Below are 13644 nucleotides of genomic sequence, written 5' to 3' on the forward strand. Positions count from 1 at the left end.
ACTGTTATGGAGAAGAACTTTGATGCCGGAAACTTCATTGACTCCCAGTTACTTCCTGGCACGGAGGATTTCTTCTACGGCGAGGACCTTGCTTCGCAGGTGAGATGGATGTATCGCTGCTTGCTCAGAGGTGCCGCGATAGCGAGGAAAGCTGAATCTGCTCTAGCGGGAGCACGGACTCTGGAGACAAAGCTTGAGTCATCAGTTAAGGCTAACTCAAAGTATAGGGATGAAGTGAAACTACTTCGGGAGCAATTGGTTGCTGCCGAGGAGAGGGCCAAGGTGGCCGAAGAGAAGGCTAAGGCCGCGGAGGAGGAAACGAAGACTGCTGAAGAAAAGGTAAAGACTTCCGATGCGGCCGTGGCACGACTTACCGAGCGGGAGCTCACTTTGGAAAGTCAGCTTAACACCGCTCAGGGTTGAGTGGTCGCGTTAGAGAAAGAGCGTGATGAGGCTCTCTCTTCAGTCAAGATTGCTTAGGATGAGGCTACTGAATTCAAGAAGAAGTATAAAGACACTGTTAAGCAGGGGAGGAATGCTATCTTGACGACTGAGGAGGCTCTAAAGGCACAAGTAAAGCTCCTGGCTCCTGACTTTGATACCTCCGCCGTTGGCGTCTTTAAGACCATCAGGGATGGCAAAATTGTTGACATTCCGAAGAAGTGACTTGTATATCTGTAACGTGTATTTTGTGACTTGTAATCCCTCCTTGCGACCTTTTTAGACTTGTGTACTTTATGACAATGTTTGTTTGCCATTTTGTCGGCGTTTACTTTTTCTTGTTTTCTTTACCGTTTGCTGGTATTAACTCGTTTGTTCGCGAACGCCTTGTTGTTTAGTTGGTAATTGGTGAAGCCGGGATAAGGCTTTTACCGTTTTAGTAGCCGCGTTATGGCGTTTGTAGTTTTGTGGTCCTTGGGGTGATCAGCCCCGAGTCCGTTTACTCGTTACGACGCCTTTCTTAATAACAAGCGACGCAAAAAACAAAATAAATAACAAAAGATGACGAATAATAATGGTAACAAGCTTGACTGTAACATGGTAAAAGATGACAAGTAGAAGATGACAAGTGATTTGTCATAAGGTATTCTTACTAAACTGGCGGGTCTACTCTATGAGTAGAATCTTCTCAAGTTATTCGAGTTCCACGTTCTCGAGACTTCCTTGCCATCTAGTCATTCCAACTTGTAGGCGCCGTTGCCGATCACTTCTTTCACCCTGTAAGGGCCTTCTTAGTTGGCCGTCAGCTTTCCTTCCCTGGGTGTCGGGGCTTCGATATCATTGCGCCTTAGGACCAGGTCGTCTCGCTCGAACTCTTTCTTGAGTACCTTGGCGTTGTAGCGTAAGGCCATTCTTTGCTTTAGCGCTGTCTCTGATAAGTGGGCCATCTCCCTGGCCTCATCCACCAAGTCCTTTTCAACGGCCTCCTCGATTCCTCCCAAGAGTAGTCGCGGGCTCGGCTCGCCGATTTCCACGGGTATTATTGCGTCTACCCCATAGGTGAGTCGGAAAGGTATTTCTCCGGTGGTCGACTGTTGAGTTGTGAGGTAAGACTAGAGAACTAAGGCTAGTTCGTCTGCCCACGCCCCCTTCTTCTGGTTAAGTTACTTTTTGAGGCCTTGTAGGATGACCTTGTTCGCAGCCTCTACCTGTCCGTTGGTTTGGGGATGCTCAACTGACGAGAACTTTTGCTTTATGCCCAAGCCGGCCAGGAATTTTCCGAACCTTTTATCAGCGAACTGGGTCCCGTTGTCTGAGATGACGACTTCCGGGATCCCGAATCTTGCTATTACGTTCCTCCACATGAACTTTTGACAATTGGCTAAGGAAATGCTGGCGAACGGCTCTGCTTCTACCCACTTTGTGTAATAATCAATTGCCACTATCAGGTACTTGACTTGTCCCGGTCCGATCGGAAAGGGTCCTAATAGATCAACTCCCCATTTTGAGAAAGGCCGGGAAGCCGTGAGAAGACTGAGCTCGGTTGCCGGCGCTTTGTGGAAGTTAGAGTTTTTCTGGCATCTTTTGCACCTTCTCACAAACTCTTTAGAATCCGCCATCATGGAGGGCCAATAATACCTGGCCCTGATAAGCTTCCTGGCTAAAGCCTTCCCCCCGATGTGGTGACCACAACATCCTTCGTGGACTTCCCGGAGAACATACTCCGTTTGATCGGGGAGTAGGCATTTCAGCAATGGCTGGCTAAGCCCCTTTTTAAACAACTGGCCCTGTATGATTGCATACTTGGCCACTTCCCGCCTTGTTGCTTTGGCTGTCTTCTCGTCGTTGGGGAGCCTGGCCTTTTCCAAGAAGTCGATGATCGGGTTCATCCAACAAGGCTCTGACTGGGTTAGCTGCAGCACCACTGCTGGTTCTTTCATCAAACCTTGAATGAAGAATCGGTTGCCAGTCCCTGGCTTTGTGCTTGCTAGCTTGGACAGGAGGTCTGCCCGTGTGTTTCTTTCTCTCGTAATGTGTTGGATCGTGACCTCCTCAAACTGCTTGCTCAATTCTTTGACTTTCTCCAGGTACTTCTGTAACAGAGAGTCTCTGGCTTGGTAGGTCCAATTGGTCTGAGACATAACAACCTGCGAGTCACTACACACTTCTAGTCTTGTTGCTCCGACTTCCCTTGCTAGAGCTAGGCCGCCCAGCAGGGCCTCATATTCTGCTTGGTTGTTTGACACCGTGAAGTCGAATTTGACTGACTGCTCGTATATAACTCCGGCTGGGATCTCCAGGATGATTCCTACTCCTCCGAACATTTGGTTGGATGCTCCGTCAACGTGGAGCTTCCACCATGTGTTTGACGCCCCGTCTGGGTCTCCTGTTACTTCTACCAGGAAATCAGCCATGACTTGGGCCTTGATCGCGTGCCTGGGTTCATACTGTAAGTCATACTGGGAGAGTTCGATAGCCCAAGTCATCATTCTACCCGCCAAGTCGGGTTTCTGGAGTACTTGCCGGATTGCCTGATCCATCCTGACGATTACTTGGTGTCCTTGAAAGTACTGCCGCAGCCTGCGCGACGATGTCAAGAGCGCATACGCCATTTTCTCCAGCTTGCTATACCTTAGCTCTGCTCCTTGTAGTGCTTTACTCACAAAATATATTGGTTGTTGAGTCTTCCCCTCTTCTCACACCGAGACCGCCACCAAGGCCTCGTCGGTTACTGCCAAGTACAAGTAGAGCGTTTCTCCCTTCTTAGGTCTTGTGAGGACGGGTGGTGCCGAGACAATTTGTTTGAATTGCTTGAAAGCTTCTTCACATGCCGGGGTCCACTCGAACGCGATTCCCTTCTTCATTAGGTTAAAGAAAGGTAGAGCTTTGGCTGCCGATGCGCCGAGGAAACGAGATAGTGCTGTGATTCTGCCTGCCAGCCTTTGGACATCTTTCACGCTCCCTGGGCTCTTCATCTGAATGATTGCATCGCACTTTTCTGGGTTGGCCTCCACCCCTCGTTGGGTTATCATAAACCCCAAGAACTTACCGGCTTCGACGGTGAAGGCGCACTTTAGCGGATTGAGCCTCATTCCGTGCTGACAAAGAGACGCGAAGACGCTTTCCAGGTCACTTAAAAGGGCTTCGAGCCTGGCAGTCTTGACCAAGATATCGTCTACGTATACCTCTACCGTCTTGCCGATGAGGTCCCTAAAGACCTTGTTCATCAGCCTTTGGTATGTGGCCCCCGCATTCTTCAGTCCGAACGGCATAACCTTGTAGCAATATGTCCCTCCCGGCGTTATGAATGCCGTTTTTTCTTCATCTGGCGGGTGCATCGGTATCTGATTATACCCAGAATAGGCATCCATGAAGCTCAGATATCGGTAACCCGACGCCGCGTCGACAAGAGCATCGATGTTCGGTAGGGGGAAGGAATCTTTGGAACATGCTTTGTTAAGGTCGGATAATCCACGCACATTCTCCATTTCCTGCTAGGCTTTTTAACCAGGACCACGTTTGTGAGCCAGGTCGAGTAATCGAGTTCACGTATAAAGCCCGCTTCCAGTAGGCTGGCCGTCTGTTTGGCCACCTCTTCCGCCATTTCTCGGGACATTTTTCTCCTCCTTTGGGCCACTGGCTTTGCCTCCGGTCTCACGGCCAGCTGGTGTGACATGAACTGGGGGTCTATACCTGGCATGTCGGCCAGAGTCCAGGCAAACAAGTCGTCGTTGGCTCTGATCATCTCTATGAGGGGTTCTTTCAGGGCATGGGGCAGATTCCTGTTTACAAAGGTAAACTTCTCCTCTGAATCACCAACCCTGAACCTTTCAAGGTCTCCCTCTGGTTCCGGTCTGGATTTGTCATCGACCCTGGCGTCTAGGTCGGCAAGAAAGACCCCGGATGCTTCTTTAGATTTCTTTCTCAGGGAGAGGCTGGCATTGTCGCATGCGACTGCCGTCTCTAGATCTCCCCTGATGGTCCCAACTGATCCATCATCAGCTACAAACTTCATTAGCAATAACTTGGTGGAGATCGCCTCCCCAAATTCGTTGATGGTATTCCTCTCCAAGATGAGGTTGTAGGCCATCGAGTCTCTTAAGACCACGAACTCCGCCATTAGCGACCTATTCCCCCTACCTCCGCCTATGGAGGCCGGGAGGGAAATTACGCCGTCTGACTTGATGAAGTTATCACTTAGGCCTACCATGCCGTGCTGGTGACCCCTGAGGTCGGCGTCTCGTAGGCCCAGGGCATCAAAAACATTGCAAAACATGATATTGGAATCAGCTCCTGTGTCCACCAAGATCCGCTTTACTAGGCCGGTGCCCACCCTGGCCGTGATCACCATCGGCGGACTCTCCGTAACCTCATCGAACCATTGATCCTCGGGGCCGAAAGATATCGAGGGCAACCTGCGAGAGGTCGGTGCGGTGCCAGAGGACATAGCTAGAACCTTGGCGTCCTTTTTACTAGCCGACTTCGACCTGGGAGGGACATCCCTTCCAATCACCACATTCACCACGGTGAGGGCATGTTCCGCGTCCTCCTCGGGCTCCCGTCTCTGCTTTACAGTGTGACTTTTGTCCTCGGTTGACCGGTCCCTCCTCCTGGGTTCCCTTATTAGGTGGGCGAACTCGGCCAGCTTTCCTTCTCGGATGGGCTGCTCCAGGGCGTCCTTCAGGTCGAAGCAGTCTTGGGTCTTGTGGCTATATCCCTTGTGATAATCACAGTAAAAGTTCTTGTTTTCTTCTGTCCTGTCCCTGAGTTGTCGGGGCTTCGACAAGATGCCCTTGTCGGCAATTTGCTGATAAACCTCAACGATTGGAGCTGCTAGGGAGTGTAGTTGGTGAACTTCCCAACACGGGGAAAGGGTTTAAAAGTCTTGGCCGTTCCTCCGTCTCTGGAGTGTTCCTTGGACCTCTCACCGCCACCGGACGGGCGGGCACCAGGGTATGCGGGCTGCCGTTTATTGGCTGCCACAACCTGACTTACCTCTTCATCATTAATGTATTCTCTGGCTACGTTCTGAATTTCCTGCATTGTCCAAGTAGGCTTGGTGGTGAGATATTTTCGGAAATCCTCATTTAGCAAACCGTTGGTCAAGCATAAGTTGGCCATCGAATCCGTTAAGCCGTCTATCTCGAGGCACTCATCGTTGAATCTGTCCAGGTATTTTCTGGTCGGCTCGCCGTTTTGCTGCGTCACCCCTAGCAGGTTAATCGAGTGTTTTGCTTTGGCGATGCGCGTGGTAAATTGGGCCAAGAAAGAACGACTGATGTCGGCAAACGTGGTTATGGAACCCTGGGGGAGGCCATTAAACCAACGAATCGCCGGCCCAGTTAAGGTTACCGGGAAAGCCCGGCATCTCACTTCGTTGCCTACCCCTTCTAGGTTCATCCTAGCCTCGAAGGCCGTTAGATGCTCCTGGGGATCTTGGGTACCGTCGTACCTCATATCTGTCGGCTTGTCAAAGTGCTTTGGTAGCCAGCCTCTCCTCGTCCTTTCTCGGCGGTTCACTTGCGGTGGTCGGCTTCTTCTTCTTCCTCGTCTGTCGCTTTCCCAGTCTTCTTCTTCGGTGTCTCTTGTTGGCGATCTGTCGTAGACCAGCAGGTCTCGCCTTCTCCTTAGCACTTCTCTGCTCTCCTGGGTTTCTGATTCTGTCCGGGGGCTCGAGGTCCACCTGGAGCGGCTCCTCCGGCGACTCCTTTCTCCCTTTTGTGTGGATCGGGAAGGTTCCTGGCTAGGAGTGGGCTGATGACTTTCACGGTTGGCTACTTCTCGCTCCAAGTTTTGCACCCTGTGGCGCAGCTCTTATATTATCCTAGCGTTGTCGCTGCCTGTCCCTCCAAAGGGTCGTCCCTCTGTGTGTCGCGGGGGAGATCTGCTGCCTTCGCAAACGGGGGCTCTGGCGGCTACCCCACTGCCTCGGGGATCTATCCCTTCCCCGCGGGTCCCGGCCCCACCAGAAACCAAAACAAAATCCATGTTGGGGAGAGTCCCCACAGACGGTGCCAATGTTCGGTAAGTCAGGTTACCGGACGATTCGGGTTGTCGATTGAGTATGAAGATGGGTCTCTGCCTCGGTCTAGACTCTGGAAACGGTTAGCGTTGGCTGCGGATCTGCCGAGCTCTTGATGAATTGAGGGGGGGAGGGTGTCACCTGCAATGACACTCCGACGCCCAAGTTAGTAGAGTGTATAGGTGATGCGAAGAGTTGGAGTAGGATGACGTACCTTGGGGAGGGGTAGGACCCTCCCCTTATATACCTTGTCAGTGGGTGGGCCCCGTGAGGGGAGGCCTCCTTCCAGGAAGTTTCGCTTCCCCCAGCTATCAAGCAGCTGTCAGTCAGGACGCGTGTTCAGGTCCTGGGTTTGGGCGAAATGCAAACGCCGATCCAGCCATGTAGGCTGGTCTATTTCAGGTCGGGTGGTAGAACTTACTTTCATAACTTGGCGTCGGCAAGAAGAAGGAATAATAGAATTGATGCTTTGGTGATTAATGGAAAGTTGGTAAGAAATCAAGCTAGGATTAAGATTGCCATCAGGAAGTTCTACAGAGATTTGTATCACCATGAGAGATCATCGGTGGTAGGTTTTAAGGACGGACTGGTTAACCGGATTAACGAAGAAAAATCCAGTGCGTTGGAGAGAATACCGTCATTGGAGGAGATTAGAGAGGCTGTTTGGGACTGTGAATTCTCTAAGGCTCCAGGTAGCGACGGGTATAATATGAACTTCATCAAGAAGTGTTGGGATGAGATTGGTACAGATTTCTCGTCAGCTGTACTGGACTTCTTTCGCTCATCAAGGTTGCCGTCTGACTCCAATATTACTTGGGTGGCCCTTGCACCGAAGTACTCTGGACCCAAGGAGATCAAAGACCTCCGGCCGATCAGTATGGTAGGCTGCATATACAAAGTAATTTTCAAGGTGATGGTCAGAAGGATGAGATTAGTGATGCCAGGCCTAGTAGGGGAGTCTCAAAGTGCATTTGTGAAAGGTCAAAAAATTCATGACGGAGCACTGATTGCGTGCGAAACAGTGCAATGGTTGAAGACGAGGAAGAAAAAGGCGGCAATTATTAAATTAGACTTCCAAAAGGCTTATGATCGGGTAAAATGGAACTTTGTGGATATAGTGCTGCAGAAGATGAGATTTGGTTGGAGATGGAGAGAATGGGTTAGGGAGTGTATCGGCACAGTGTCCATGGCAATTCTGATAAATGGTTCCCCATCAAAACCATTCAAGATGGAGAGAGGCTTGAGACAAGGTGACCCACTGTCTCCGTTCTTATTTGTTCTGGTAGTGGATGTCCTACACAGGATGGTAGGAGAGGCAGTGAGGAACAGACGAATCTCGCCGCTGCTGATTGGTAAGGAAAACATAGAGTTGTCACATCTCCAGTTTGCAGATGACACTATATTATTCTGCCCACCGGAGAAGGAGACCATCAGAAACTATGTCAGATTGTTAAGATGCTTTGAGATAATGTCGGGGTTAACAATTAACTTTGATAAATCCAGTTTAATCCCAATCAATTGTGAACAGTATTGGACTGACAACATGTGCAGCTTATTGGGATGTAAAGAGGCGAACCTTCCAGTCAGATATCTTGGTATTCCTCTAGGTGCAAACCTGAGGCCGGTCAAGACATGGAAACCGATAATCGACAAGGTTGAGGAAAAGCTCAGTTTGTGGAAGGCTAAGGTGCTGAATAAAAAGGGTAAGCTAGTCCTTATAAAGTCTGTGTTGAATAGCTTGCCAGTGTACTACCTGAGCCTATACAAGATGCCGAAGGCCGTGGCAGAAAAGTTGATATCATTACAGAGAAGATTCTTATGGAGCAAGGAGGAAGGTAGGAGTGGTATAGCACTAGTTAAGTGGGAAATAATTCAGGCCCCTAAAAAGGAGGGTGGTTTGGGGGTAGGTGATGCAGTGATTAGAAACTCTGCTCTACTCTTTAAGTGGTGGTGGCGCTTTTCAAAGGAGGAGTGTCCTTTATGGAAGAAGGTTGTATGCTCCTGCTACGACTTAAATCCAAATATGATGTTATCAACCCAGCCACTGCCTACTAGAGGGGGTCCATAGAAGGACATATGTCAGTTGCAGCTCAAGGATAGTAATGTAAGGGATAAGATGATTACTGGGTTGTCCATGGAGGTGGGTGATGGAAGGAGGACTCTGTTCTGGGAAGATGTCTGGCTTCAAGGCGGTTCACTCAAGTTGAGGTTTTCGAGACTCTTCTCTGTTTCAAACCAGCAAGGATCTGTCATAGGGGATTGTGGGTTTTGGGATGGGTTAGAATGGGTTTGGAACTTCCAGTGGAGGCGAGGCCTATATCAATGGGAGTTGGAATTATTAGATAGCTTGCATGAGTCTTTAAGGCCTATTAAACTAGCAAGTGACAAGCAAGACAGAGTTATGGAAGTTTGGTAAGGAAGAAATTTTTCAACTAACTCTTTTGTGCAGGTGGTGCAATCAGATACTCTCCCGGAGGATATCACCAGCTTCAGCTTCACCAGAACCATATGGAAAGGTTTGGCGCCACCACGAGTGGAGTTATTTATTTGGTTTGTTCTGATAGGAAGAGTAAATACTAAAAAAAGACTACATATGTTTGGAATACTTAGTCATGGAGACAACATATGTGTGTTATGTAAAAAAGATGTTGAACATATTCACCACTTGTTCCTGGGTTGAGTTTACTTGGCAGGTATGGTGTCGATGGCTTTCTGATTTCGGGAGAGAGTGGTCTATTCCAGGCTCACTAAAGGAACATTTTGAGAGCTGGACAGGAGTCGCAAACAGAAAGGAGGAGCGGAATAGGTGGATGTTGTGCTTCTTTGCGGTTATTTGGAATGTATGGCTTGAGAGGAACAGGCGAATTTTTAATTCCAAAGAAAGTAATCCAGAAGAGGTGTTTGAAAGATTCTTGACTAGCTATGGAGAGTGGAGTAGTTAGTTTGAAACCTTGTTGTTGTTGATGGCAATGCCGAAGATGACAATAGGGATAGTTTAATTACTTTTGCTTTATTTCCTTTATTTTCATGACTACAGTTTGGTTGTCTACCGCTCCACTGTATTGTGTTGAGCTCTCGTTCAAAAAAACAAAATACTTTTTTTCGTTACTTGTTCTTCCTGTTTCAAGATGGAGTTATGTGTTATAAATAATTTGGGTTTTCTTCTTGTCACATTAATAATATTATTTGGAGTTTTTTGTTGGTTTTAAAATATTTTAATTATTTTTTTGATATTTAAAATTTTCAAGGGCATTTTAGTAATTTTCTCTTATTATTTTGTTATTATTGTGGCAGATCGTGGCATTACCACAGATTTGGAGACAAGTTACACCGCATGGATCATGATTGTCTGATTTGTCTCGGTCATACCACTTGCAATTATGCAAATTCCAAATTTATTCCAATTTTCCTATGTCCCAAGAAATGTCACCTTTATTATTGCTCTCATTATCACTGCCATTTTTCTCATTATGTATTTCACTTATCAGATTTATCAACAAAAATCATTTTCTTTTCTAATAAAAAATTTGAGAATCCATTTNTATTATGGGTCTTTCTGTGGAAACTTTCACGAACAATCGTCGTTTTTTGATGGTTTTTCCGCTTCTCACGGCTGCTCTTTCCACCGTTGGAATGGAAAGTAAGAAAATAAGTCAAGCTAGAAGGAAAGCACTTTTAGATCAGTCGTGGACGGGGGAATTGCATGAATGACGAGCTTAAGCCTATAGTAAATATCGTCTGGTCTTCGAGCTGGTAGTTGGACCCAATTGGAGTAGTAGTGACAGGAGGGCATCATCTAGGTTGGAAATCTCCATTCATTGTTAGAGCTGTTGGAGAGCTTTAGAGCTCACTGGCGGACCCCCGCGTAGTAGGCACTAAGATATGCCTGTACTTTCAGATAGGTTGCTTTTCCTTCTGACTGATTAATGCAGAAACTGTATAAAAAAAGGACCGAGAACTACATATGGTCTGGTTCTATAGTATTTTTATTTATCCTTATAAGAGGGAGGGCGTGCTAAAGCCATGAATTTGATGAAGCTAATGGGGCTCCATGTCACTTTCTCGATCGAATTCTCCATATAAGAAAGCAGCATTAGGGTCGACTCAAGCAAGGGTTACAGTTACAAGAATAGGTCTTCGATCCGTTCATTCTGTCTTCAGTCTTTCAAGCTGAATTTCTTCTTGCATTTCCCCAAATAGAAATTTTAGGCGCAATAGAAAGGAATGCTGTAACCGGGATGGCGAGGTACTGTAGAAGAAAAAACCGCAAAATCCGATCCAATTTATCGTTTGTTGAATACCTCAATCCCAGGGCTAGAGATCCTCCTATAATAGTATAGTGCTGCGTAAACAAAATATTAGCTGTTTTTGTTTGGATTACTGTCTTAAACAAACCTGAAAGCAGGCTCGATCGTCGAAGCCAATTAGCAAGGAGCAGAGATATTATAAGTCCCACGAGCGAATCGGGGAACACATCCGGGAATTCAAAAAGATTGAAAGTTAAGTATGTAAGAATTGTGATAGCTATTATATATATGTAAGAATCATTTATGCTATTTGAAGTGCAGGTTTTTGAACCTAGGATACAGAAAAGATTAAAGAAGGCTAGAATATGTGAAACATGATCATTTAATATTAAGAATATTGCAACATGTTCAAACCAATACCCTCCGAAGGATCCTCGCCAAGAATGGGACTCCAAATGTTAGTGCCATCAGAAGGTGAGATTTTTGCTATCAAATAGTTTAATTTGTCAATAACAATAATATACCCTAATTTATTCTTAAATTTAAAGGTATAAATAAGCTCAATGGTTTGTTAGCATTTTCATCCTAATTTATATATATTATTAGGCTTAATTTGACCTAATTTGTTTATTAAACAAGTCAAGTCAAGACTTTTTAAATAATTTTTTAAAAATATTATATACATATTAAAAATTAATTATTAAATTTGTCATTATATATTTATTTGTGTATAAATATATATATTATTTAATACATTTTTAATATATATTTTATATTTTAATATATATTCTATACAAATAATTGATTTAATGACTATTTTTTGTATTCATTTAGCATAATTGATAACTTTTAGTTGAAAAGATTACACATACAACAGGTTGAACTTATGTATGTTAAATTCTTGTAATCGAAACTGAAAATTGAACAATTACAAAATCATATTATTTCTTTTGTCCTTCCAAAAAAAGAAAAATTCACATATGTAAAATTGGATAGCTGATCTCTTTATTCTTGTATTAATTATTCAATTACCTAATTAAATTGACTACTACTTTTGCAGGTTGTATAAAGAAATAGATCAAGATGGGAGCAGTGGAATATCAGCTTCTGAACTTAGAGACCTGTTGCTAAGAAACAAAGTAACAGAGACAAGTATGAATAAGGAGAAAGAAATAGAAGAGGTGTTGAAAATTTTTGACCGGAATCATGACCAAAAAATAACTAAAGATGAATTTGTCAGTGGCTTGCATAGTGGCTTGATCAAACAAAGCATGCTTTGAATAAACAATATTTTTCAAGGAAATCATTGAAGGAAATATATCAGGTATATGAATATTTTAATGTATGTACTAATTAGCTTGTGAAGAAGAAAAAAATTCAATTCAAAATAATAATAACTGTTACGTTAATTTGAATAAAGTAGTATTAACAACACAGGTTATATAATGATGATAATTCATTGAAAACATTGACAGGTTTTTGAGCCCTGGATTGAAAACAAAAGAAAAGAAAAAGAAGGGAAGAAAGTCCTCACAAACAGCCATAAGAAGGTTAGCATCTTCAATAATAATTCTTTCTCTTAATCCTACACTTAATTACATATAGAATCCATTACTTCTAGCCCTGCTTCTTTATCAAGTTCTGAGTCTTAGGAAGACATATATAAGATAAGTACATAAAACATTACTTCTATTTGTCCCACCTTTAACTTGCAGAAACTTCATCTTTGGTGGTTTTTTTTAAAAAAAATTCTACATGTTTGTCTCCAAACATATTTGTTTTGACATTTTGATTCTTAAAAGGAAAAGTATAGGTAACCAACAAGATTTTTGAAATTAATAGAGTTAAAAGAGTAAATTTAATTAGTAGCATTAAATTAGAGTGTAATGTATTTTCATTTGATTGGTGGTTGTTCATGTTGTTCAAAATTTTCATTGTTCCCCTAGCACTCCCCTTCTTAAAATATTAATTATATTGCACATCTTTGAAATATGTTCAGTTTGACATTTTAGCAAGAGTTTAAATGTATAAGTTATATTTCTGTCTCTATTTAATTATCTTTAATTTTTATGTGAAAATCAAACAAATTTTACATTAGAAATGAAATATTTTGTATATTTTTTTCTCGAGTTTTTTTTTTCCCCTTAAGGAAGTAAAGTGTGATTGCATACCTTCCAAAAGAATATTTAGAGTTCTGTTTCATTGAACATTGAAGACATGGGAAGAGGCTGACATGGTTGTAGAAGAGAAGCAAAACAAAGCAGTAATTGATAAATCAATATGGGCATGGATGAAGGCTATATCATATGTGGTGATAGGAATTGCTCTTTTATCCATTTTGGCAGATCCCCTTATAAAAAGTGTCAAGAATTTCTCTAACAATGCTGGAGTTCATCCATTCTTTGTGTCATTTATTTTGGTGCCATTGGCCACAAATGCTAGGGAAGCAACTTCAGCCATCAAAGAAGCAAGCCACAAGAAGCCTAGGACTACTTCTCTCGCCATTTCTGAGGTTAATTAATAGGTGGATACTACAATAAAAAATTTATAATTGTCTTTATGTGAAAAAATTTTTTTTGACCATTGGATAATGAATTGTATGGTTAGATTTTGATATTTATAAAAATGTTGTCTTTGTTTAAAATATAGCTAAATAGCAATGAGTTATAACTCAAATGGCATAATCTCTCCATACTCAATTAAGAGGTTGCGGGTTTGAATCTCCTACCTTTGATAAAAAAAAAATATAGCTAAATAAATAAGTCACACTTTTAAACAAAGCATCTTTATGAAAAGATATTTTTGCCATCTTCATTTGAGTAGTTGTCTAATTAATAATTACTTACTCACTCATCACCAAACCTTTTTTTTCTCCTTTCTTTTCTCTTTTCCACTGTTATTTAAGTATGAATAAAAAAGATTGTTTTTTTTTTT

At 43.7% G+C, this 13644-nt stretch overlaps 1 protein-coding gene across 1 annotated transcript; it reads right to left on the minus strand.

Moving 5' to 3' along the window:
• LOC110265278 lies at positions 1233–3053 on the minus strand. The gene is made up of 2 exons (XM_021108196.1): positions 1650–3053; positions 1233–1532 (listed from the first exon to the last, which is right to left on the minus strand). The coding sequence occupies exons 1-2, from the start codon at positions 3051–3053 to the stop codon at positions 1233–1235; spliced, it is 1704 nt and encodes a 567-aa protein (XP_020963855.1).

This window comes from Arachis ipaensis, chromosome B08 (genome assembly GCF_000816755.2).
Source record: "Arachis ipaensis cultivar K30076 chromosome B08, Araip1.1, whole genome shotgun sequence".
Taxonomy (NCBI): domain Eukaryota; kingdom Viridiplantae; phylum Streptophyta; class Magnoliopsida; order Fabales; family Fabaceae; genus Arachis; species Arachis ipaensis.

Coding starts and splice junctions, on each gene's coding strand:
- LOC110265278 (XM_021108196.1), bottom strand. CDS start 3,053: ATGGCGTATGCGCTCTTGACATCGTCGCGCAGGCTGCGGCAGTACTTT. Junction 1,533..1,649: donor ATCCCCAAACCAACGGACAG/GTAGAGGCTGCG, acceptor ACAACTCAACAG/TCGACCACCGGAGAAATACC.